Genomic DNA, 26708 nt, shown 5'->3' with positions numbered 1-26708 from the left:
TTCATGTGGTCCCAGAAACTGATGCCACTTCACCAATTTCCATGTTCAGCATAGCTTTTTCAATATTCAAAATATATGCTTCTTCTGCCTTGACACATTTTTTTGAACAGCAATAAATTAGGTTGTCCAACATTTTGTTAGTGGCATTAGTAAGCCATTATTGTCTTCTCTACCCGAAAGTCTGACATTTCTAAGTCCAATTTGCATTTCTGTTCAGGGCTTCATAAGGGCATTGACTTTATCCTGCTGCTACATTGTTGTGCAAGAGCCCAGTAATTTCACTTGCGTATTTTTTTTACTAAATTGGTAATTTCATGTTCATAGTTTGTTTGAGAATGGTGGCTTTCTCTGGGTGTATGTCTGAAGGGTCAGAGTAAGAGTAGAACAGTGAAAACTGTTAGATGGCTCTTCATGGCAAATGTTAAGGATTTATAAGAAAAATGTTTATGCAGCACTTTTTATTGGCGTATAGTCTGCTGTAGTTAATCCTCCTAAAAACTTCTCTTTGTATTGGATAAAACTGAGAAAACTGTCACCTGCAGGTAGTATGTAGGTGACATGTTTAGTTTGCCTCTGACACAGAGCTTCTGTCCAAGGAAGTACTTAACTACCAGCACCCCATGAAGTATGAGAATCCCTTTCTTGGTGTATGGGAGAATTTGTGGGATCAGGCCATGGGGAAATAAATATCATGTAGTGTTGTTGATGCTTTTCTCTGAGCAAAGGAAGGAGAGTAGCACCTTGAAAAGCATAGAGTGTCTCAGCAAGAGGGATGGAACAGTGTTGGGTAAGGAGGAAGACAAAAGGTACTTTTCTTTAAAAGTTTGGGAAGAAAGGGCTAAATTGCAGAGGAGGCACCTTTGTTGTTCCAAAATTAGAATGTAGGAATGTTGATGCTTGGAAACAGTCAGCAGTGTTTTGGCAAACCAAAGACAAAATTTGTGTGTCCTTTGAGACAGAAAGAACATCTACCTACTATAATTATCTTTAACATTATTAACTGAAATAGCAAGTGTCAAAAGTGGGAATTTCAATCCTTAGATGATTAGGATGGAAAAAGCATAATTCCACATAAAGGAGCTGAGGTTTTCCATTTTCTTTGATATATAGAAAACTGGAAGAATGCTAGATTTATACCATGATTTTAAGACAATAAGAAAACAATAAGACTGGAAGTCTTGATTGATTTCCTTGAGTGTATATGTAGACAAAATCGCTTGATGCAGTCTGTTGTGCTGGGGGGTTTTGTACACTCATGTATTTTATTTACAGCATGCTGCTTCTTTTCAGAGACTTGGTGGGGCACTTTTATCCCCATTGGCAATGCTTTTCAATTAGTGGTGTATGTATTTTTATTCTCTTCTTCTTTACGTTGTTCTCAAAAGAAATAAAATGGTAGTACTATACAAATGGAAGCACAAGAGATAAAGGAGGTGGGGTGGGAGGAAACCAGAAGAGCCACAAAAGAAACAGGAACTGAGAGTGGTCAGTTTAAGGTATGCAACTTCATTTTTCATCCAACCTGGTTGAATGTTTTACAGTACTCTTAGGTTTCAGAATCTATTAATTTCGGGTTTGTGTACACATAATGTGTATGGGTTTGTGTGTACATGATGTCTGTAGCCTTAAAATTCATCCTCATGTATTTTCTTTGGCATCTTAAAAAATTAGATCACTTGCTTATCTGCTTCGCTGTTTTATCCCCAAGCTAGAGAAGTTGTTCCATTATATGGCCTGCTATAAATTCACAAGTTAAAGTTACAGAATAACCTATGCCATAACTTCTTATTTGTTCTGAAACCAACAATTAAGCATATCATGCAATTGATATACCAAGGCATGTGATAGGTCTTTTCTGGCTGCATGTAAGTTGTGTATTTCGCTGTGTCCTGCCTGAGGCACTCAGCCTGAATGCTGCTCAAGGACCAGGCTGAAGAGGTTAGCTGTGCTGTATTGTGGTACTGCTGCTTGGAGATGTTGAATCAGTGTCCTTTTTCAGTTGGTGCCACTTTCTGTTTACAATCCTACTGCAAAGCAAAGGCAACAATATAGAGTGAAGTTCTAAACAAAATCATTGCTATACAACAATATACAGAACAAGCAAGGGAATGGCTCCTCAGTAGTGAGAGAGAATTCTCACTGTACTCTTGGTAAATATCTGAGTTTACTGTGTATTTTAGAATTCATGCTAAACTCTCCCACTGGTTTTGCAAAGCCACGTAATTTATTCACAGCTGTAAAATTCCTAAAGCGTTAAATTTATTCCCTATGACAAGGCTGTAGAAGGCTAAAAATTGATATGTACCAGAATGTTAATGACAGGCCACAAGCCATGTCTAACTTGGAGTCCTAAATTCTTGTGATTCTCATCAAGAATGTTACTTGATATTCTGTGATCTCTGACCTGCCATTTCAGAGACTCCCATTAAAAAGGTCTTGGATTTTGTTATCTTAGTATTTTTAGAACATGTGTAGGTTAGAATTTGTCTCAGTACTTCAATGTCATTTTACACTGGTGTTTAAGGAAGTGTGAAGTATACCATGGTGGAGTACTCCATTGGAATGGTGAACTGTACCATTTCTGAAGTACTCTATTAATCTATTAAAATGGATTAACCTCACAAATAGTCAGAACAATTCTTAAAATGGATCAAGTTGTGGAATAGCAACAGGCTGCTATTTAGCTTATTCAACAGAAATTATATGTATTTTACCTGGGGCAATCTAAGCTAAAATTAATGATTTATGGTAAAATAAAGAAATCATTTGAAATGTTGTCATTCTACAGGAGACAGTGCAAAAGGGAGATTGCCTGCACATTTGGCTTGTGTGGAATATCCCAGTAAGCTCTCAAAGAGGCAGACTCTGATGGCTATTTCCTCTCAGCTGCTGCCTCCACTGCTGCTGATCAGCTGAGGGAGTTTGCTTTTTACCTTTACATCGCTCCTTATGGCTTTGTTGCCATTCAGAATGTAATCATGCCCTTGGCAAAATGCAGCTGCTGGGAGATGAGAGGGTAGGGGCAAAGGGCATGGCCTCTCAGAGGGTACTTGAAACCTCATCCCACGGCTTAGAACTGCACCACGTTCAGAGGGCTCTACCTGCAAGGCCGTGCTGGCTGTGCATGAGCCAAAGTGGTGGCAACCAAAATACTGATGTTGTGGAAGGAGGCTGCTGTGCATTTTCCTACATTAGGGTTGTGTTCTGTGCACTGAGTGTTTGTTAATAAGAACAGTGTACCACAGTCAGCAGTTTTTTTGTGTTTTTTTTTTTTTTTAATTATTATGTGTATTTTATTGGAAATCTGAAACCTTATTTTTGGAATTATTTTTTCCTTAGTTAAGATCCATGCAAACACATTTCTTTGATGTATAGTTCCAAAAACTTGATGCTGCAACTGTGTAGAAAGTCAGGTGTGCCTAAGGTCCTTATGAAATCTAGTTGTTATTAGGAAAATATATAATGTTTTTTGCATAATTTTCATTATTTCTGCAATTGTTTTCATATTTTTCTGAATAAGTTTGTTTTTTTTTTTTCCAATATGGAAAGGAACTCAATAAGAAAGAATAGAGATATTAGTTTTAGTGATGGGTAAGTTGAAAGTATATTGATTATTATTTTTTACAATTATTAGGAAGGAGGGATGTCCCAAATGTCAGAAACTAGGACGTTTAAGACCTGCAGAGCATTCTTAGAACAGATGCTCATCCAATTTTCAAAACTTCTATTTGGATGCTTACAAGCATTAATTATTGTTTACTGTTATTATTGGATAGCCTTCTCTTTGCGTAGAGCAAGTATTAAAAAAACATCTTTTAATTTTTGTGACTCCCTAATTCATGCAGCTGAAGTCTCATGCCTTTCTCTAATTACTGGAGGCTCAGAAACCATCATGATTCATGTGACTTGAAATGTTAGTCTACAGTGATGGATATCTAGAGGGAAAGGAAAGTTCCCTCCATATCAGGACACAGTATTTGTTTTGGTGTAGGCTGAACATAGTGATCATAACTAAGATAATTTACTGAGTTCTGTTTGACACTTGACGTAACAAGCTTGTTGTATTCTTAACAAATAGTCTTTGCCCTTCTTTTTTACCTCAGTTCAGAGAGCAAGCCTGTGGATACAGTGAGCATTAAAATCAGCATTCCAGCTTGTACCAGATGAAAATAATATGGTTTAGATTGTGGATTAATTTGTAAAGAGTGGATTGCTCTTCATATTCTTAAAGCTCATTTCCTTCCCATTATATCTTTTGGAATGTATCTCAAAATACTGTTTATACAAAACAGCATTGTTTCATTTCTTTTATGATTTGGACACATTGTGGAATCTTTTCTTAATCTCATAGTCTCCAAGGAATCCACTCAAATGTTTTGTTTTATAAAAGCAAAAATAGGTGACTTGTGACTCAGCTCTAGAAAGAAAATAAGATCCTTATTGATGCCTACTGGGTTTGAGGGATAGGCTTTTTTTTTTTTTTTTTTTTTGTTCTGCCTATCACGTAAACTCTTTTTCTAGTCTAAGTTTGACAGTGGTTGGACAGTTGTTTATTTTGCGTTTTTGAAAGAACTGTTAAAAAACTTTTTTATTCAGTTTGTTGTGACTCCCTACTATATATATGGTCTCTGGAATAGATTCAGCCAGCACCAGTCCTCTGCTTTGTATTCAATATATCTTTCATCTGACTACCTTCCCCCTTGCCTTTTCTGCTTCTCCACCCTGTTACTCTGGTCTGTCTAATACTTTTACTAGCTCCACCTACCCTTTCCTTCCTTCCTCCCTCCCTCCCTCCCTCCCTCCCTCCCTTCCTTCCCTCCTCCCTCCCTTCCCTTTACATATCTTACACGTGCATGTTTTTTCTCTGACAAGGTAGTACATTTGTGAAGAAGAAAGTTTAAGTCTTTGATCACATGAAATTATAAAATAATAATCTGTCACAATTTGTTTACCTTGAAAAATGCTGACTTGGTTATTGTGCACTCATTTTGCAATGATAAAAGATCATGATCCTGGTACACCTCTTCAGCTCTTACCTGCATCTTTCCATGGGTTCCTTCCTCCTTAGCCTATCCAGTCCTGTCACCTTCCTTTTAAAGCTACTTTCATCACAACTCATGTATCTTTAATCTGCTCTGCTATCAAATTGGTGGCTTCAACTGCAGGGTTGATGTTGTAACAGTTTTACGCACGGGAAGAGATTCCCCATAAGCAGCTGAGTAGCCATTTCACTGACCTTATCTATGCATATTTTTGAAATTCCCAAAGGTTCTCTGGCTGTATGTCCACCTCTTATTCTCACTTTTGGGTTTTTGTTTCAGCAGTTACTGTATCATTACTTTCTCCTTTGCACTCAAATCAATTTGTCTTTCCTTGGCTTGTTGAGGTACTTTATGCAGTACTTAGTGCAGGGATTTGCTCCATAGAAGGGGATCTCACTCTCGATTTGCAGCTAAAAAAGTTTGAAGCGAATTTGTGTGTATTTATAAATTTGGAGGTTATGGGAATCAATTTTTGCAAATGAGATACACCTAATTGTGTCTGAGCTGTGAAACAGTACTTTCGAGGGCACTGGCAGAAGTGTGGAGGGGTACCCATTATTAAAGTGTTGTATTCCATGTATGAATCTTCCTCTCACCTTTTTTTCCTCTTGCATTGAAGCATGTATTCAGTCAGTATCTTACTCTTGCACTGAAGAAAAAGTGTATTTATGTAATCCCTCCTTTGGGACACAGGTTTCCATTGTTTAGCAGATACATTAGCTGATGTTCCTACTAGTTTTGTAATGACTCTCCCCATTGTGAGGTTAAGATATGCTCTGTTTGCACTGTTTTACTTTTAAATGTATTTAATTCTGTAAGCACTAGGTGAGCTTTTCATGCCTTGCATAATATTCTATATTCTATTTTGACCTTCCAATTTTCTTTGAGAACCTGAATAATTTATTTCTAAGTACTGAATTGTTTTATAGTTGTACTGCACAACACTTTCCTTGTGGAAGGTCTGCTAGCTTCCAATGACCCTTAGCTACCATCTGGTACAAATTCAAAGTGCTTCTATCATCTGCTGCTAATTGCTGTCACCTGCATTTTGCAGTCACTGAGCAACTTGTAGTGCAGTAAAGCAGGAGGCATACTGCTTTGTATAGCTGCAATCTATCCATAATACCCATGATTTCTTTATTAATATTAATTTAATAATAAAAGAAGTACATGCCTCATGAAATGGCGTGAATTAATATAAATGGCATTTCATGTTTATTTTAGTAACTTTCAGAGTTTAATCTTACATTCAAAAATGTGTGTAGATTTGTATTATAAATATATTTATTATTTCAGTATTCTTCAGCCTGTTTATTCTGCTGAGATTGTTCAAACTGAATCTTACAGAAGAGTCCTTTAATCTTTTTTGTAAGCTGATAAGCTTTAGTCAGGACACTAGCCTACAGCACCATATTATATTAATGTATTTTACTTGTAATTTAGAGAACAAGAAGAATATCCTGATCTGAAGGCTAAACTGTCCCCTGTGGCACTTGCACAGCTGATAATCGTGAACTAGAAAGATGTGTATATCAAATAGTTTACAAAATGAAGCCAGCTGTGTTTCCCTACATACTGTGGCTTCCTGACATGCATCATTAAACCTTATTAGCTACTTCCTTTTACAAAGATTCTTGTAGCCTTGAACATTGCATATTAACATTTTCTGCCCCTCCAACTGGAAATTATTTGCTTTATTGTAGAGTGTCAACTTGCTCTAGTTTCTGATATGCGTTCTAATTGGTACTTTGGAGTATAATCATAGTGAAATACCACTCAGTGCATTTCTTTATTTGGAAAATTAATACAGACTTTTTCACTTCATCTGTCAATCTGTGCAACGTTTCACACAATTCCCAACTGTTGGGATTGCTTGCAAACGATTGAGTATGAAGTGGTTCATAAAATGTCTTTAAGAATAGAAACACTAAAAGAAGAAGTTGACTTTTATGGTAAGATTTTTTGTTGTTGTTACTTGCTTAATAGAAATAAAGCTATTTTAGCTGATAAATTTGATGATATAAGAAACCTCAAAAATGTAGTGATGTTATAAAATTAAGTTTTGTTGTTCAGATGAAGCTTTGTTTAATAAAACCACCATGCTGCACACATGCACACACACACCACTTGATTGCTGAATTGTGATAATGAAATTCAGATCTTAAATCTTAGAAAAGTAGAATTTTTGAAATATTAATCTCTCTATGGGTAAAAACAGATTTGGAATTAAGTACAAAAATATGTATATGCATTTGTACATATTTAGAGTTCTTTTGTATATCTGTCCAGAAGGTCAATTAAATACTTCTGATCTCTCTGGAAAACCTTTTGGAAAATATTATTCTAGAACCTTATTTGTTTGTATAATCCCAAGAATAATTTCAAAGCAACACATTCTGTTAATTGTCTTGAAACATATTTTGTGTTTATTTTAGGACAGGAGGCACTAGTAACACAGACATTATATAGATTATTAATGACGTGTAACTGTATAAAGAAAAAAATTAGGAAGTATCCTAAAAACCTTTTTGTTAATATTCCTCATTTTAAAAGTTTAATATTTGTTTCAGAAGGACAGTTTTATTTGTAAACACATCAGTGCATTAAAGTTGAGCTACAAATTCTAGAGCTCAGGTCATAATTTCTACTAGATATTAGAGTCTGAAAATTGATGTTTTTACATAATATTAGAAAGAAGTTGTATGTCAAATCTTATCTAGAAGTCTTCACTTAGATTTGCTTTTTCTGTGCCTTAAATGGTTGTGGGCATTTGCTCTGGATTTATTTTGGGTGACTTGAAGAAGGCTCACTCCCCTTTTTTGGGCATTTTTTCTGTATATTCAGACATTTAATTAATCTTTTAGGAGACTACTGCTGATTTTCCACTGTATGGAGCAGCTTTCAAGCTCCTGTCTAATTTTGAAGTAAAAATAAAACCAAGTTTTTATTTCAATACGTATCTCAGGCTTTTTTGAAACATTTCTTTTCAGTTTGTAGGCTAACAGGATTTTATACTCAGGAATATCTAGGGCAGAGACAAAAGTTCGATGCAGTCAAAATGCTCATTCTCAGTTCCTTTCTCACATGTTTTCCCATTTATTCTTGAATATTATTATATGTAAATATACATTCTAATTCGTTATTAATAGGATTCAGATTTAAAGCTTTGAAACAAACTTTCAGGTGCTTTGTGTTGTGTGGCTGTTCATTTTTTTAACCTGATTTCCTGTGCAAAAATACCTGGATGGTTGTGTTTGTATCTGGACCTGTGCTGAGACAGGTTTAATGATGGCCATAGACTATACACAGCAGAGGAGGAGGGAGGTTGTAGAAATGTTCCACCAATTAATGAAACACTGCATACTGCTAATTTTAATTATTCATTCAATAATTTTTATTCATTCTTTTGCATTTATTGGCTAATCCGTCTTCTGAAAGTTTCCTCAGTCACTTTAATAATGTGTGTTGTATCAACTGTATTCCTTCATTTACATTTCCATGAAGAAATGTTGCAGCTCTGATTTCCATCTAGTTTGTGGCATAAGCACCAACTTAATATATCAGAGTTTCTCATTGAAGTTTTTTTTCCAAATTTCATTAACTTAAAATAACAAGGTGTAATAAAATAAAATGTATGTAATTTACCTAGAAAGAAATTTTAAAAATGCACCTCTGAATTTAAACTCGAGTAAGATGGAAGGAAAACATATCCTTTCAACTGTCTTTAAGCTTACTTTCAGTTTACGATAAAATGCAATTGTGAAATTTTAAAATAAGCTTAGACTTTCTGGGTTCTTGGCTTCATTTATTTAATTATATTCTTAATGGAAAAATTGACATGTGTTTTGATAACCTTAGCTCTGACCTCTCTTACCCCAGCCTTGTGTGAGATTAAACTCTTTACAAAATGTAATAATCTCTGCTAATAGCTTAATCTAGATAGTCTATGAGGATATGAGTTACTAACACCTTATTTTGAATGTGGAGTAAGGAAATGTTGGTTTTCTGTAGTTACACATTTTCTGGTATTCAATTTCAAAGATGTCTTTGAAAAAGCTGTAAGGTTTTTTTTCATATCATTTATGAAATATTATTAAACATACTGTGTCATATGTAAAACCCACAGATTCAATCCCTACTATGAAAATACTACATTTGTGCAGTTTTCTATTTGAAAAAGTTATTTAGACCAGTCAGCCGCATGGTCTGAAGTGTAGATATATTACTATTCCCAAAATTTATGCAGATGAAAGAGTTAGCTGTTGTTGTCAATTTGTTAGGTCCCTTTTGTAATTGTTTTTTCATGAAGAAAGTAGTATCTGTTACTGAGCTATTTATTTTTTTTATCTCAATTTTTTGCATTTATTTATTTTTATATATGCAAATTTTACACAATAAAGTTTTGGAACCAGTTTTCCCTGTGCTAATTTTGCAGTTATTTTGGTACTGCTAATTATCTTAATCTGTGAGAAAGTAAATAATGTTTTTTTAAGCTATTCAGATTTGAAAAAATGCCAGCTCCATTTTAATAATAGTGCATGGTGTGTAAAGCTGCTTATTCTGTATTCTGACCCTTGAAAGACCTGATTACATGACAGCATCTGTAGAAAAGTCTTGAGTTGAAGCTGATGATGACTGAGCTTAAAGAAGATATAACAAGCACATGTAAAAGGTACATATGAAATATGAATCTGAAGATGTAAACGGTACATATGAAATATAATCTGAAGATAAAAATAAGTGTAAAATCAAGCACCTTTAAATCCTGCTCTTCCCCCACCCCTGAGAATTCCATGTCTTAGCAATATTGATCAGATATAAGGAGGATTTCAAGTGCTTAGAAACTCTAAATATCTTCTGTGCTGTGTATCTAGATTTTGTTTTAATTGAAAAAAAAAAAAAAAAACTGATTAATTAGAGTTTCACTGTGTGAAAGTTATTGAAGTTTCCAGTATGACTGGTTATCTTAGATTACTGAAGCAATTATTCTAAATTGATGGGTGGTCTTGAGAAAATGTTTTCAACTGGTAGCTTTTAATAGGGGGACAGTATGTAATGCAGCACAGTCACTGTATGGATACCGGAATTCAAGGGGCTGTTAACCTTTTCGATATCTTAACGTGCTCTGTAACGTTCTAATCATTCGCGTTCGTGACAAATACGTAGCGAAGTCGGAGAACATATGGTCGCACAGCATCTGACTACTGCTGCCTCAAAGTGTCAGACTGTGACTGTGTAAAGGTGTACGAAGTGTAGCGTTTCGCTAAGAGGAAATAGAACAATCTGAGTGCACAATCTGAAGTGTCAAAGCCGAGTAATTGACTCCGAGCGTTTCTCGCCGAACGCGGCGGGTGCCGGGGGAGGCGCCGTGCGGCACAGACGGGCGCGGGCGCCCTCTGCTGACCAAAGCGCGCATGGCAGCGCTGCCCGCCCCAGCCTCCACTTCCGCCTTCGGGCAGACCGGAGCAAAAGCCAAGTATCCACGGCTTGGCTTCGTTGCTCTACGTAAAGACTCAATCGAAGAACAAACATCAGACTGAAGAATATTTAAAGACAGTACTGTAGGTTACCAAACCTCAAAAATGGTAATGAAAGACAGATTTATGGTCAGAAGGATATTGAGAATGAGTCGTGTTCAATTTCTGTCATTGCGATCATTTGAAACAGTATGTTTTACTACAAAAAGACTAAATCGTTGGCATTCAGGTAAACCAGGATACAACTGAAAAAGAAGACACACTTAGGAAGGTTATGAAATCTGTGACTAGCATTCGACAAAACGAGTGCCTTACTTCAAACAATTGAGCCCTACCGAAGTGCAGCTGTGGAAATAGCTCACTTACAGTTTTTATTGCAGTAGACGCCTAGAGAGAGCTAAGCATCTCTAAAATCCTGGAGAGGATTCTCGAGCTTCAATTTGAGTATCCAGACTCAGATGATGTTGAGTATGGAAAAGGCAATAATATAAAATGAATTAATAAATGTGGCAGAGAGAGAAAGAATTGTGTGAGTCCTCTTTTTCTTTTAGAATTATCGATATTTCTATTTGTACAAGGGAATTCTACTTTCAAAGTGATTATTTTATTTCAAAACACATAAATATTCATTTATGAATAGTGTGTTAAAGTAAAGCCAGGCAAGTCAGAAGGGTAATTTCAAAACATAATAATAGTATTCTGTTTTTAAGAGCAGTTAAACCTCTGGTTTTGAATATGCATCAAAACACTACCAAAATGTACTTTAGCTTCTCTTTCATTGGACAATGAACTGTATTTCTTCTTGACTTGTAAAATTTCTGCTATTTTCAATGCCTATGCGCTGGAGTTGGACTGATTTATGTAAGAATACAGAGAAGTAATTGTAATTTGTTTCTTTGGGGAAACAATTAACACTAAATATATGAAATTATTTGTTGAAATCAGTGTAGAAATGACATAATTTGGTTCCATAAAACTGCAGTATTAACATGATACCAAATATTTCAGTTTGGTCGAAGGTTTGGTTGCATGTTGGATATTTTTTATGAAGGATTTTTTTTTTTTTTTTTTTTTTGCCAAAGGTAAGACAAAAAACATTACTGGAATCAAATGAACTATTTTATGGTAATTACTTATCATAAATCAAATGGAGTGGACTGAATAAGTAAAGTTTATTTCATTTTTATGAACTTAAGTAGACCAGTCCCCCCTGCATTATTGCTCAATTCTAAAATGAATAAAACTTGTAAAAGGTTTTTAGTGCTTCAGAAAATATTTTCAAGGTTTCATTGTTGCTCTTGCAGCTAAACCTGTGATGAGACCATGTCTGAAAATTGATATCAGAAAAAGCGAGGACCGGTGACTTTTTACAAAATGGTTGCTGTAGATATTTTTGTATTTTCTTTGCTTTTCCCACCTTTGAATCTACTGATTAAAAGAATGAGAAAGATAGTGATTAAACAGTGTACCATACTGTATGCAAGATTTGGTAGGTTTGGCATTAATCAGGTCAGTTTTGTAGAGAAACATATTTGTGCAGACCATTGCATAAGTAGAGGGAATTAAGGCAAGATGCTTGCTAAACCTGAATTTACTTGTTTTGATTCATAGTTATATTATCTTAATGTGATTACCTGGATTGCTGAGCTGTCAAGACTTTGAATCATGCAAATTAGGAGACCTAAGAAAGAAGAAACATTTACAGATTCCAAAGTTGCTCTTTGTGGTTTTAGTGTCAAAGATTAAGGTAGATAGATAAGGATGTGTCACTTTATTTAGCCTTTAAACACAAATTAGTAACCTGTTATTTCTAGGGACTATAGAGGGAGGGTTTAACAGATTATTGAAGAAAGTCATGGGGGTTTGGATAAATGCAGCTGACTGTATAGTATAATCTATATAATTTTTTTTATAAATGATGGAATGCTACTAATCGTTTTTGTTAAGCAAACCTTGGTTTTGTCACCCTGCAGCTGAAAGGTGTATTATTTGAATTTTAGTATTTTTAAATATTTATTGTCACATACCTTTTACATCTAAGTGTAGGCTACAATTAATGGAAACATATACTATACTGGTATTCAAGGCTTAATAAATTAATTTCAGAATATGTATTGAGAATAGGAAAGAAATTGTTTGTGTTTATCATGCAAGTTGAAACCCAAGTCCCTCTCAAACATGCATACCATGAAATTTCATTGTAGTCAATGTAGTGATTGGCAGTGCAGAACCAGGCCGATTACTGAAATATAATTACCTTTGTGAAGGAATGTGGTTGTAGGGGGAAGTCTGTCCTAAGACTGTGCCTTAATGCTTCAATAGTATTAAAGTAGGGCAGTTAAAGGCTATTCGTGAGCAATTATTTCTAATGCACTTTAAACTGTAATTGAATAAAAAATGGCTGCACTAGACCATTTTGAGAAATCTTTGTGATTTTATAGCATTTATCAAATTTTACATTTCAGTATTCTAGCATGTTAAAAGTTCTTATTTTGAAAGTAATATATATTTTATAGTGCTAAAAGAATTGTTCTATTGCTACAATCATAACTTCAGAAGATAATCTTTCCTAAAAGTTAAGCATCTAGGTCAGGAACAGCAATATTGTTGTTCAGATGTATTTCAGTAACTGGAAAAGTTCTTGTTATTTTCAGCTTTTTAATTAAATTAAGATTTTTCTTATAAGATAATGAATTATACCTTGTGGCCCAAAATGTAAAGTGTAGAATCATTGAATCATTCCCTCATTCAAATACAAAATATTTGAAAAACTTGTCAGCTTATTTACCATGCAAACAGACAATTGATGGTATAAGCCATTACTTTATTGAAAACCATTAACTATTTAAAACTGTGTGCATAAATTAAAGAGGAGCTAAATGGATTTGTGGTTGTTGCTATTAGTAGCATTTTAAATTATACAGGCAATTATTGTGTTCATTTTCATTATTATAGAGCAGCCCCTTTGCAAAACTATTGTGGTTTTCTTAGACATTACATCCAAATTTTCCCTTGGAGATTAAAATTTCTAGTGGTGTGTTTAATTTTGTTGTTTCAAATAGAACAAATATTATGACAAGTAGAAGAAAAATTGTTTTAGTAATATGGGAAATACCAATAAACATGGAAAACTACTCCAATTCTTAATTAATCTATTTCTATTATTTTCATAGTTATTCCAGTTACTATTTTCCAAAGAAAAGAAATAGCTTTCGTAAGATGGCATATTTTACAAATGCTTTGATAAAATCACAGTCTAGTTAAAATGGAGTTTATCCACTTTTCCAATATTCAAATGAATTTTAGAGAATGTTAGTGAATTTCTACGTGAAATTTATCTGGATAGTTCAACGGTGTTTCATTAGTTGACTGCAGAAATTTTTTATGTGGAAAGGCACAGAATTAAACTAATTAAGTATCTTTTAGTACATTGGAGTAGCTAGTTTTTGAGAAATGGAGAATGCATTTCAATTCAAACTTACTTTTTTGTGTGCCTTCTTAAGTAGAATTTTGAAATTGCCCTCACTTACTGTAGTAAATAAAAATATTAAAATTTACTATGGCAAATAGTATGATCTATATAAAAAAGAATGGCATTATTAGTAGTAAATCAAGAGTTCTTGAGCAAAAGATTCATAGTGTGAAAAGTTTTTCAGCATCAACTTTTATTGTCATAATACCTCTCCAAACACATTTTTATTGTGTCCCAAACTTAAACTCACATCTGTCTTCATAAATTAGAAAGGTATTAATGCTTTGAGTTAGCTACATGTCAGTGTGCAATGGACTAAATTTAATGTTTCTGCCCTAAAAGTGGCGTTCTTTCCAAAGAAGCTCTTTATTCATTTCTGTTCTGGGGTGGGGTTTTTTATGGGGGATGGAGAGGGGAGAGATAGGCTTTCACTACCATGATGCAGGGGAAAAAAAAGTGTGAGGTGGTAGTTATGCATATTGCAAGACAGTGATTCTTTATTTTATTACAAAAAAAGACCAACTCTAGAAGGCCAGATTAAATCATTCCTTTCACTTTTTAATGGGATTTGGATGAATAGAGTAAAATATGCACTTTGCATTCATTGATAGCATCTTTAGGTTGAGGTAATTGAGTCTTTTTTCCCTGACTGAATGAATAATGACTTCATCTGATCCTCAGCGAGGCCTGAAACTTAGGCTGCCTTTGTCAATGCAAAAAGATCTGGGCTTTGAAACATGCTCTACTTCCCTGGCTTCATTTTTCTTCATTTTAATCCAAAAACCTATTTTTCTCAATAATTCAAGCATAAACTATGTAGTAGTTGAAGCAGCGGAAATTGCAAGATATTTGTCCTCGTTGTGCTGCTTTTTAAATGCAGCTGATAAATCAGCCACTGTGGTCTTCAGCTGCCTGGTTCTCTAGGGAAGGGACAGCCTATGCGTAAGCAAGATTGCTGGAATTTTTAAGAACTATATTTAAAGTGCTTCTTTTGCAGACTGTTTGTTATCTAAGGAAGTGTTATGTTTTACTGGTCTTACTGGCAAGACTTGGAGATAAAAGGGGCATCTGTGATGTGGCCTAGGAAACTCTTCCTGACATAATTTTCCCACATATTTTACTGACTACTAGACCATCCCGAAAAGTGTAGTATGAATACCCTAGCTTACATCATACATTATTGAAATGGTGAGAGTCTTAGCTACATAGCTTAAACATATTTTTTCATGAGAAACAGTGGATGAAAGATAGCTTCTCCTAATGTTTTACTTAAAATGTTTCTAAATCAAATACCTTTTTATTCATGTGAAGCTGAAGCTCTGTTTCACTATATTGATTTGAAAATGGATATTCCACTTGATGTTTTTATTATTATATTGGATAAGTGAAAGCTTTATACAATTAAAAGTCATTTCTATGGCATAGGTTCAGATTTACAGAGTGGAATGAGAGCATAGTGACAAGTCGCAGTGCACTTGTCACACGAATAAGAAGCCTGTGACTTCTTATTCGTGTGACAGGTGCACTGCGACTTGTGCCTCTTGGTTCTCGAATCTAACAAGTATTTGATCTTCTAGCAGTCAATGAGCTTCCTACAAATATAATACACCATGCCAGTATTTTTGCTGCATGCATGACAGAAGAAAATTGTCCCTGCTCATTTGTTCATCTGTAATTATCCTTTCTCCTTGCTCTTCTGTGTTCCTGTCCTAGAACAAGGAAAGGAGAAGGGATGTGTCAAACTTGAAGGCTTGTCTGGGACAATTCACATTGTTTCTGGGAATTGTTATTGCCACAAAACCAGGGAAAATCTTTTGTGTGCAAGCAATAGGAATAACAATCAATGCAATGATCAAAGTTCAGTTAATTGTTATATGCATGTTAATTGTTAAGTGCATAGATTTTTAATAGGTAGGAATAACCAAAGCAAACAATCATTAATTGTTTGCACTGCAGAAGCATACATTTAAGAAAAACTAGTGACTAACTTGATTTCTTTTTCTTCCTCCAGGTTGGCTTGCTGGACCTGGAGCTAAATCAACTGACCAAAGCCCTGTTTTTGGCTTTAGTTGCACTATCAGTTGTTATGGTAACTTTGCAAGGATTTGTAGGCCCATGGTATCGCAACCTTTTCCGGTTCCTCCTCCTGTTTTCCTATATCATCCCAATCAGGTATGTATAAGAATTAAAGCAAAATACAGTTGCATAATTTCACTGTATGTGGCTTTCTTGAAATTTATACTTGCTTCTCATTGCAAAGGAAATTGATCTTATCAAGAAGCTGAAGGAGAAGGTGCCAGCAAATCTGCTGATTCTTGAAGGATCACTATACAGAAAGCAATACTGTTGTATTTTTTTTGTATAATGTTCATCTTGCTGGAGTTATCAGGATATCTAATCCTTTGCTAGCATAAATGTATTAATAAGGATACAAGGTATATGAGAAAGGAAACGTGCAGTTGAATGAACTGCTAGATGCATTGTGGAATTTTAATTTTAATGCTTTAAATACTAAAAATGTTAAATTTCTCTGGTTAAAACACAGATATTTTACCCCAGTAATGATTAATTTAAATTGGACGGCTGAATAATGCAAGTGCTCTTTTACAATGAGAGGAGTTTTAACGTGTAACCAAGTAGAGACTTGCCCTGAATTAATTAATTCATTAAGCATGAGTACTGTATATTCAAATTGCAGATAAACTGGAACACGAAAAAATATCCATGTGTGTAATCAAGTCTTCTGTGGACACAGAAATGAGAACACTGCCTCTGAGCTGAATTATTTTCTTTGCATAGGTATTGCCTTTGCAAAATCGAAATACTTTTTCCTGTTAAAATACTTAGTGTTTAGATTAAGGTAATTGTTAATTTTAGATCCTCTTTACAACTGTTCAGTTTAGATACATCATTCAGTAAGCCCAGTGATCAGCCAAAGTTAGAAGCATCTAAACTGTAGCTAGATTTAAGACCTGTCCCCTCAGGCATGCACACAATATTTAAGTTCACGTAGTAAATAAAAGAAAAATAACAGGAGGATTTCATTAGGCCTTTTATTCTAAGCTTACATTACTTACATGTTACTGTGATCACATTTTTAAAGTACATGTCTGTGTTAAGGAAATTGTATCATATTTGATACATAGCCTCAGTCTTAACATTTTATAACTTAATGGACTTTATTTTTATAGTACTTTTGTGTTGCAAGAGAAACTGATTCTGTGGGAAGTTGAAGGATGAGGTTCTGGCAAATCAGCTGGAACCACAATTTTGGGATATCTTTCTAAACACTGTTGCTGTCATAACTCCTTTACTGCTTGAATGATGCTGTTCAATTATGTTGCCATCCCCCCCTACACACTCAGTTACTGAGTATTAAACAATTTATCCATGTGAAGAGGCAAAAAGGCCTCCATTCAAATGGTTAAGTCTATGTTTTACTCAGAGATGCCCTTTAAAACCTCCAGGGGAGGGGAAAAAAGAGCTAAGGATATAAAGGATCACTTCTAACTAAAGGATAACCTTTAACCATTTTAATGTCTTTGTTACTGGATGCAAGAGGATTAGGGCCACAGAGGTGTAGTAAGTAAATTTTACTCTATATTGAAAGCTCAACAGATGCCATTGTAGAAACGTTCACTGAGCAGCTCATTTTCAAGGTAATAGTTCTTTAGTGGACTTGTGGAATAGTTTTTCTCCAAAAATAATTTCTAGCATGCATCTAATCTAATTTACAATTGTTTGTGAGAGATAATATAAAAACTAAAAATATTAGGGAATATGGTTGGTTTAGTTCATCAGACAGGAATTTATCACAGAATGCTTTCCTCCCTAGAGATTTATCTGTTTCTCTACCAAATCTTCTTCAACCCGGATCTTCATAAATACAGGGTTGCTTCCCACACTGTCAGCAAGATGAACAACACAATTATGCTGGTGCTCAAATTTGACTACACTTCCCATCCTCTCTTCTGTATGTTAAGCATGGGAATGACTTAAATTTTAGACTGTATTTTGCATGTAAACTCTCAAAGATGAAAATTGCAAAACAAATTACATTGAAGCACCAGGTGTTATATCTTCCCATTATTTTTAAAATAGCTATGTGGGGGAAATAATGAAATTACAGATGTAAATGAAACGTCAGAGATTAGGATTCACTGATAGAGGCAAAGCATATCTGGACTCAGGCACACATGAAATGCGTTGCTTGATAGTTTTAGAGAATTCAGGAAGTTTCTAATTGTGGAGCTTTTTTGCAGTTCTGTTTGGCTTTTGGTTTGCAGAGCAAGGGAACTTCTAGGTATGCAATAAAAATAGCTTTTCATGGCTAGATGTTTTTGGTGAAGATCATCAGGAAGATGATGATAGAGCTAGTAGAGTTTAACTGATCTCTGTGCAGCCTCTCCTATAATTAATAGGAAGAAGAACTTGTCATGTGCTTCAGAAAGAAGCTGGTTCCCTGTGTTTCAGCTGCATCCTAAATACTTGTCTAGACCGAGCAAAGTATTGCTTCACTTTGTGCGAGGTATTAGTGTGGGGCATGTAAGACTTAAGTATAAACATAAAACAACTGTAAAAAAAACCCCAACAGCACAGCAAAATAAAAACCACCCCAATAAGCAACACTTACCCACCCCTCACCTCCAAAAAATCAGCTTCCAACATTGCACACATTCTGTGGTGTACAAGGAATCAAGAAAAATGGAGAAAAACTAGTAATAAACAGATATCAAAAGCTTAGTCCATCTCTAAATTGTTTGTAAGTTAGAGTCATTAGGCACAAAATGTTTTGAACAGCCCCACAGCCCCAGAAACATTTGGCCCTTAAAGTGTTGATGTCACTGATGTTTTCTTTTTCCATATGGAGAAATCATAGCTCAGGGAGCCTCCATAGGCAATCTGCTGCCCTAAGAAGTCAAGCTATTTTAATTTCTTAAGATTTATCAGGGAAAGAGGATATAAAGCAAGTCCTTGACATTCTGTTCAAAACAAAGTAAATTTCTCTGTGATTATCTTCACCCATTATCTGAGTTTTTCCATGTTCCTTAGAATTTTTATGCTTTTTTCTAGTTGGCTCTAGCCAACTAGTCTGTAGCACCTAGTGCAGTTGTCACATAGCAAGCTAGCAGGGAGCATGTGTCCTCAAGTATGTCCATGCTGATGCTCTTTGTGATACCAATGTGGAAGTTCTTAAGTCTGTGATGGCACCTTTACTTTTTTAATAAGGTGCTTTTGTTGAACAACTTGTATTTTTGGATTGTCTGTTTTCTGAATGACAAGGGTCAGAGCAGCTGGGGTGGGGGAAGATTTTTGAATTTTAAGTGCAAGAGAATAGAAGAGGTTTTAATCAGTATAGGATGCAAAATACCAACTACTATTGTCATGAAAATTCTGATGTTTGTGTATATGGGTGTAGGAAAGATGTTAAGGCTGTTAGAGAGCCTTATCACAAAATTATTCTGTTTTTTTCCCCAGCCTTGAGTACTAACATGTCTTTATCAGCTCACTTGAGATATCGTAGCAAATGGTTCAGAAAGCCCAGCCAAAGAAAAGACTTAGTGATGGCACTGCCCCACAAACTGGATCCCCTCCATCGCCAGTGGACTTTGTTAACTCATTGTCCAGTCTTCTTCACCACCTTGAAAGACAAAGTGAGTTGCACTTTGTGTTAAGGTCTTCTGTATGTTTGGGTTTTGTTTTAAATAAATAAATAAATAAGGTAGCCAGGAAAGTTTTTCAAGATAATTAGCCAAACAATGTTTGGTGAAATTGCTGCCTCACACATACAGATGTGTGAGTCTTGTAGCTGTATGTGCTTCTGCTTAGCTGTTAACAACTGTAGAGGATTTACCATAAAATTATAAGATATTGACTGGGGATCTGTTAAAAACATGTGTCACCCAAGCTCTATATCTAATAGCAGTTTAAAGCTGGATTGACAGGGGCTTAATCAGCCATCATTTTAGAAGGATCCTTTAGTTTTAGTGTGAACAGAAGCTGAAATATCTCTTGTCCTTACCTTTGTACACCCCAACGCTCCTTGTCACTGAGCTGTTCTGCCAAAAGAAGCTGTCCCAAATGACTGGAAGGAGCTGCCTTGCACTTAAGTAGTAAAGTTTTGGGGCACTACATGGTTTCTGGCTGGGTTTTTTTTAGGGTCTTTAAGAGAAGGACTTAACTCCTTCAAATTATCTCAGTCTGTTTTCAGGGGCAGTGAGGAAAACACTGCTAGGAGGTCTTATGTCTGAAATTCATTAATAGCCCCTCAAATCCCAGATCATAGAGATATGAATTTCTGTGTTTTCTTGAGATTCAGGGAAATCACACCTATGCCAAGTGTCTAACAGCAGCAAGCAGCTATGCTGCTTTCAGTCATGCTGTAGTTTCTGCTGTGTTGACGCTCTAATCTGTATAATCTATAGATGTAAGAGTATCAGTATATGATATCTCACACAGAGAGACAGAGTATATATTAGATATATGATGCAAAGGTTTCAATGTGGAAGAGCTAAAGAGCTGCTTATGAAGTGGCTTAAGCAAGTGATTTAATACACATTTAGTGTATTGTGCTTTAATGCCATATAATGCAATCTCTATAGAGACTGAAAAACATTATGCTTCATGGCATTTTACTAATTAATTTTGCAGCAGAAGTTAAAGTGAGTCTCTCCTGTGCTAAGACTGTCTTACACTGTCTAGTGTGGTGCTGTACTACTGTCTGAGCTAGCTTTGTGCTTCTCTTAAAATGTCTGATATTCATGCTACATAGAAAAAACAGAGAATCAAAAAGTTATTTAGATTAAAGGAGATTTTTAAGATCATCAAGTCCAACTATTAATCCAGTGCTGCCAATCCAGCACTAAAACATTTCCCTAAGTGCTAGTTAGTCCGATCTGTGGTTCTTTTAAAATACCTCCAGCGATCTAGACACTACCACTTCCCTAGACAGCTAGTTCCAATGCTTGGCAACAGTTCTAGTGAGGAAATGTTTCCTAATATCCAATCTTGAGTTCCCCTGGTGTGACTTGATGCTGTTTCCTCTTGAGACTGACCCCCACCTGGCTACACCCTCCTTTCAGGCAGCCCTGAGCCTCCTTTTCTCCAGGCTAAACACCCCCAGCTCCCTCAACTACTCCTCATAGGACTTATGCTCCAGACCCTTCCCCACCTTTGTTGCTGTTCTCTGGACACACTCTAGCACTTCAGTGTCATTCTTTTAGTGAGGGGCTCAAAGCAGAAGACAGGACTTGAGGTGTGGCCCTATCAGTGCCAGGTACAGGGCCAATTGCTGCCCTGGTCCTGCTGGCCACACTATTACTGATACAGGCCAGGACTATTGGCCTTCTTGGCCCCCTGGGCACTGCTGGCTCAGGTTCAACAACAGCCAACCAGCACCCCTAGGTCCTATTCTGCTGGGCAGCTTTCTAGCCAGTCTGGCCCCAGCCTGTGGAGCTGCCTGGGTTTGTTGTGGCCCAAGGGCAGGACATGGCATTTGGTTTTGCTGACCCTCATACAATTGGCCTCTGCCCATTGACGCAGCCTGTCCAAACCCCTCTCTGTAGGTCCTTCCTTCCCTCCAGTGGATCAACACTCCCACCCAGCTTGGTGTCCTCCACAAACTTACTCAGGAGGAGCTAGATCCCCCTGTCCAGATCATTATTACAGATATCTATAAAACAGGGCTGGCCTCAATACTGAGCACAATCAGTCTAAAAAAGAAGTTATTTTTTTAACTGATCTATTGTAGTAAATCTTCCTCCTTTCAAATCTGGCAACATTGCCTATTTGCTCCTAGTTTTTTTTTTTTTTTTCTGGTTTTACAGCAAGTAATATCGAATTTGTGTAGACTATTAAAAAAAAAAAAATCAAACATATTTTAAATATTTGTATTGGACCTCCAATATGAATATTGTCACGTTGGTATAAGAGGCCTAATGAAGGACAGCATCTGAGTTGATAAGTGTGACAATATCAAAGAAACATTTTTCATAGGAAACGATCACTGTCATTCTGATCTGCACATGCTACATCTCTCAAGCAAAGGTGCTTGTTTGACATGTGGGTCTTTTTTTTTTTTTTTTTTTTTTTGCATTCTTCTGTGATTTAAGCCTGTAAGAAATTCACAGATAATTTTTTTTAAATTAATTATTCCCTAGATTTCCTCCTGGATGTTTAAGTTATATCTGTGTTACAACAAGTAATTATCTGTATCTGAGTTGCATTTGGCCTTTGAAAAAATGCATGTATCACAGTTGCTATAGCAATACAGAGTTGATACACATTTTTTGCCACAAGTATTTAATCGTAAATGTGTGGCGTTGAGTTCTCTTTTAAAGTTGCACTCGCTCCCAGGGTTTCATGCAAAATGCTATGTGTACTTTCCTTAATTTTCTTTTATATGCTCACATAATAGACAAAATTTAGAAAAATTAGTGCAAGAGAAGTAGTGAGACCAGTTATGAAGCAAACAGAAACACAGTTGTGAGGCTCTTCTTGGGAGTGCCAAACAGATAGCAAAAAAAGCTAAATAAAAATATACATATAGTGGACAAAGCACAAAGGAATATTATATTCCCATTTCCTTGTCAAATAAAATACAAGAGATGGAGAAATTAAAGGATGACCTATAGGTTGATTTTCATTTGCTTAGATCTTTATATAATACTGTGCTTAAATGAAGTAACTTCTGTTTTGTTCTATTTTTATTTCTTTTATGCCAGTTAATATCAGTTACTAGACTCCAAAAAATCAGTTTCTGTGAAGATTTAACTTTCCAGGCATGTTGAATTGAAAATATTTTTAGTTGTTTCTTGACCAGTAATTTAAAAACTATTCAATTTTTTTCTACATTTTGAATAATGCATATATCAGTGTATAGTTTATGGCTGTTTCAGGTAGGGATATGTTAAGAAGGTTAGGGGATGTAGCCATTGGGGATTCAGTACAGTTTTGGGTAATAATGGGACCCAAATATCACCTTCAGTTTCATTTTCACAGAGAATGAAGTCCTGAAAATAAGACTGCATCTCAATTACTTCATTTATTTTAAAAAGTAGATATCACTTTGGGTACTCATACTGTATCTGGAGTTTTGGCAGCGCTCTGGTGTTTTGGTTACAAAACTTTTACATATACAGAACTGCTCAGGAAGTTAGGAAAAAACCTACCATCTAATTTTAAGTCAAAATCATACTTAAATTTTATTTGACACAATATTGCTTTGTTCACAAAATTGTCCTTGCTAACTTCTTAAGGTCTTGATTGCTTTTCACTGAGTCATGAATGGTAGAATGTTACTGGAGTTTCTAAACGTATATGCCAAACTTTCTCATTGAAGGCCCTTGCTTATTGGCAAATTTGTCCTTTTGACAAAAAAAAAAAAAAACAAACAAAAAAACAACCCAATCAGACACCTTTAGAAGGGGACCTTGCATCATTACAATTTGTGAAAAAAAAAAAACAAAAAAGAAATTTAGAAGTCCTGTAAATAGGAGCGTTTAATCTAAAACACTGGTGTTGTTTTTGAGGGAATAAGAGCAGAACTATTCATTTTTAACATTTAGTTAAATGCAGTGTGGATTTTGAAATGTTGTGTTATTTATTTGTTCTGAAGCTGAATTGAAGAGAAACTCTGGCTCTTAATGGAATAAATCCCCAAGCTGGATAAAAATTGCCTTAAGATTGCCTGCTCTAGGGTAAACTTCAAATTCCTATATTAACATACTCTGCCTAAATATTGCATGTTAATTGGTTTGCTAAAAATTAGTGTTACTAATGCAACAGTTGCTAATGCTACATTGGATGCTGTTCTGTGTGTTTTCATGAATAACTGATGTTTTTGGACTTTGTTTAATTGAATTAAATTGAGAATGATTTGAAAACTGGTGAATTTAAAATATTTTGGTTATATAATGAGGTTTCCTAAAGTCTGCAAAGAAATTATCAGAAATGATAGCTAATATTATCAGACACTGAAAGTAGCTTTATTTTGAGTAAGCTTAGTGTCTCCTTGTTTTATTATGTAAAAATTCTTGGACATTTCAGTGAAGTATTTTTATCCATTCCTGTGAAGCTCTGTTGGAGAGGCTTCTAGTTTCAAAAGCAAATTCACTATTAATAGGCCATCAGCATTTTTAGTATTGCATCTGTTTCCATAGTGTGCTAAGCAATAGCTACAAGGATTTCAAAGATAAAAATTTCCTCTAAGACAAAAAGCATGAAGTGAAGGAAGTCAGAGAAGGATACAGTGTGCAAATTCTAGAATTAATACTAAAAATTAATCTATGGCACTCATTTTTATTCCTGTTTAATTCTTTATTCATCTTAACAATTCAAGCATATACCCGATATCTTTCTGTGTGCCAGAAAGCTGTCTTGGACTGTCCTAGTCATTGGGGAGACATAATTTTTCTATAGACCAGCAGTGCTAGCTACTAGGTCCATCAGCATAAAGGGGGTACTTTCTGTTCTACTTAGCAGTGCATGCTGGAAAGCTACAGTAATTCCTAAAATGCCATAATGCTTTGAAATATGGATTTCTCCTCACTGCTCATCAAGAGAAGTTGGAGTCTTATTTTCTTTTCTCTTTTTTTCTTACCTTTAAAATATATTCAATTATAGTTAAATGTATAGAGTGTTTAGAACATCAAAACCAAGGGATACAAATGCTTATAAAAGGTGCAAGTAAAGATGCCTGCTGCACTTCAGCTTTGAGAGACTTTTCTGATTTTATCTTACTGAAGCAGTTTATCATATCTGAACAGCCACAGAGCTCCATTGGTAGAGCAGCCATGTAGATGTCTCTGTGTGTGTGTCATGTACCTGAGACTGAGTGCTTAAATAGTGTCCATCTCAGAACTTCTGTCTTGGTAGATAGCCTAAATGCCTCTTTAAAGTGGGATGGTGAGCGGCTTTCATCATTCAGTTAATCCACTTGCTCCTGGCTAGAGCAAATGTCTATCTGTTTTTGAAATAAACTATGTGTGCTTGTGTTTCTCTTGTCAAGTTAGACGGCATCCTTTGTACTTGGCTGGCTAACTAGCAGGTTCACATCCCTAAGATGAGTAAATCTTTTGCTGTTCCTTTGGTTTCAATGTGAGGTGTGTTGCTTTGGTCTTTATATTCACTCTGAAAGTTAACAGACAAGCATAATAAGAATGCAATTTGCACAGTACTGGCTCCGGATTGAGTAAGAAAGGGTATAACTGTAGTTAACCAGTGTGAGGCAAGTTACTTACAGTATTTTTCTCACTATATTGTAGCATTTTCAGTACAAAGAATCTGTAGAGTCCACCTTCTGTTGTCTGTCCTTTTTTTACATATATTTGCATGTCTGAGGACAGATGAAATTAGGGAAATGTCAGGGAAACTGCAGGACTAATTGGGGTATATCACCACAGAGAAGAGTAATTTTCAAATTATGACGATTTTGATGGGAAAATAAGATGTAGTTAAAGCATAAAATACCATCCTAAATGGTAAATCTTGTATCTAAAATGTATGTTTCTTTTCTGCTGCAACATGTTTTGTCTTCTGCTGCACATATTCAGGAGGTAGGGGATGTAGAATAAACTTTTTTTCAGTGTGTGTCAAAATTCCAGATCCTCTCACAATTCTAATTAAATGCATCTCTTCTATATGGGATAGTGCAGATTGTGACTCACTGTTCCCTTCACTGTTACCTCAGGTAGTTCACAATATGTTGCTGTGATTCCAAGAGGACAGATGAAAACTCCTGGTAGCTGGTTTTTTTGTTATGCAGTTAAGTCAGGATGATACCAGGACTCTTACAAAGTGCATTAGCAGTATTTTGACCTTGATATGTACCTTTGAACAATTCTAAGAGTTACATTACTGTAAACCTGTTGCTTAACTTGGGATTCTTGTGTTGGCAACTTAGTACAAATAGTTTGCAAAATCACAGAATATGCTGAATTGGAAGGGACTCATAAGGATCATCGAATCCATTTTCTGGTCCTGCACAGGACCATCCTCGCGTCACACCATGTGCCTGAGAGCATTGTTCAAACACACCTTGAACTCTGTCAGGCTTGGTGCTGTGACAGCTTCCTTGGAGAGCCTGTGCCAGTGCCCAACCATCCTTTGGGTGAAGAGCCTTTTTCTAATATTCAAACATCCCCTTACACAAATCAGGCCATTATCTCAGGTCCTGTCACTGGTCATCACAGAGAAGAGATCAGTGTTTGCCCCTCCTCTTCCCCTATGAGCAAATTATAGACTATGATGAGGTCTCCCCTCAGTCTCCCCTTCTCCAGGCTGAACAGACCAAGTGACCTCAGTAGTTCACGTAGCTACTGTCCTACCTATGTTTTCAGTATTTCTGTTAGAGCAGAGTCAAGAGAAATCAACACATGCCTTTTTCTTAGTCACTGCTCCTCTGATAAGGCAGCATAAACATGGTGAATAGCCAGAGGAAAGTAGCATTTTAATGGTTTAGAACAAGGTGGATAGAGTTTTGTGTTGGAGCATTTTATTATGGGGAAGATTAATGTAATTAAATTAGTGAAGACTTTTTCTTGTAACATAGAAATACAAGGTGCATCTTAGTTCTTATATGATGAAGACATGGAAATATGAAAAAATGAATACACAGAGTGAACTGGAAAAACATACTTTTGATTTTGGACTTCTGTGTATAATCAGTAAAATTTGCTGCAAAATGCATATTTTCTGTTAGCGAGCAACCCAAAGATG

The 26708-nt window shown here is 35.6% G+C and overlaps 1 protein-coding gene across 2 annotated transcripts in view; it reads left to right on the top strand.

Moving 5' to 3' along the window:
• The window catches only part of ATP9B (ATPase phospholipid transporting 9B (putative)), a 155126-nt gene that overhangs the window by 89108 nt on the left and 39310 nt on the right, over positions 1–26708 (top strand). For both annotated transcript variants that reach the window (XM_068200836.1, XM_068200828.1), the window contains exon 12: positions 16003–16163. In XM_068200836.1, the coding sequence (XP_068056937.1) occupies positions 16003–16163 (161 nt within the window). The remainder of the gene's footprint in view (positions 1–16002; positions 16164–26708) is intronic.

Source organism: Anomalospiza imberbis, chromosome 1 (assembly GCF_031753505.1).
Source record: "Anomalospiza imberbis isolate Cuckoo-Finch-1a 21T00152 chromosome 1, ASM3175350v1, whole genome shotgun sequence".
Lineage (NCBI taxonomy): Eukaryota > Metazoa > Chordata > Aves > Passeriformes > Viduidae > Anomalospiza > Anomalospiza imberbis.
The sequence above is the reverse complement of the archived record's forward strand: the minus strand, read 5'-3'. Positions and strand labels throughout refer to the sequence as shown.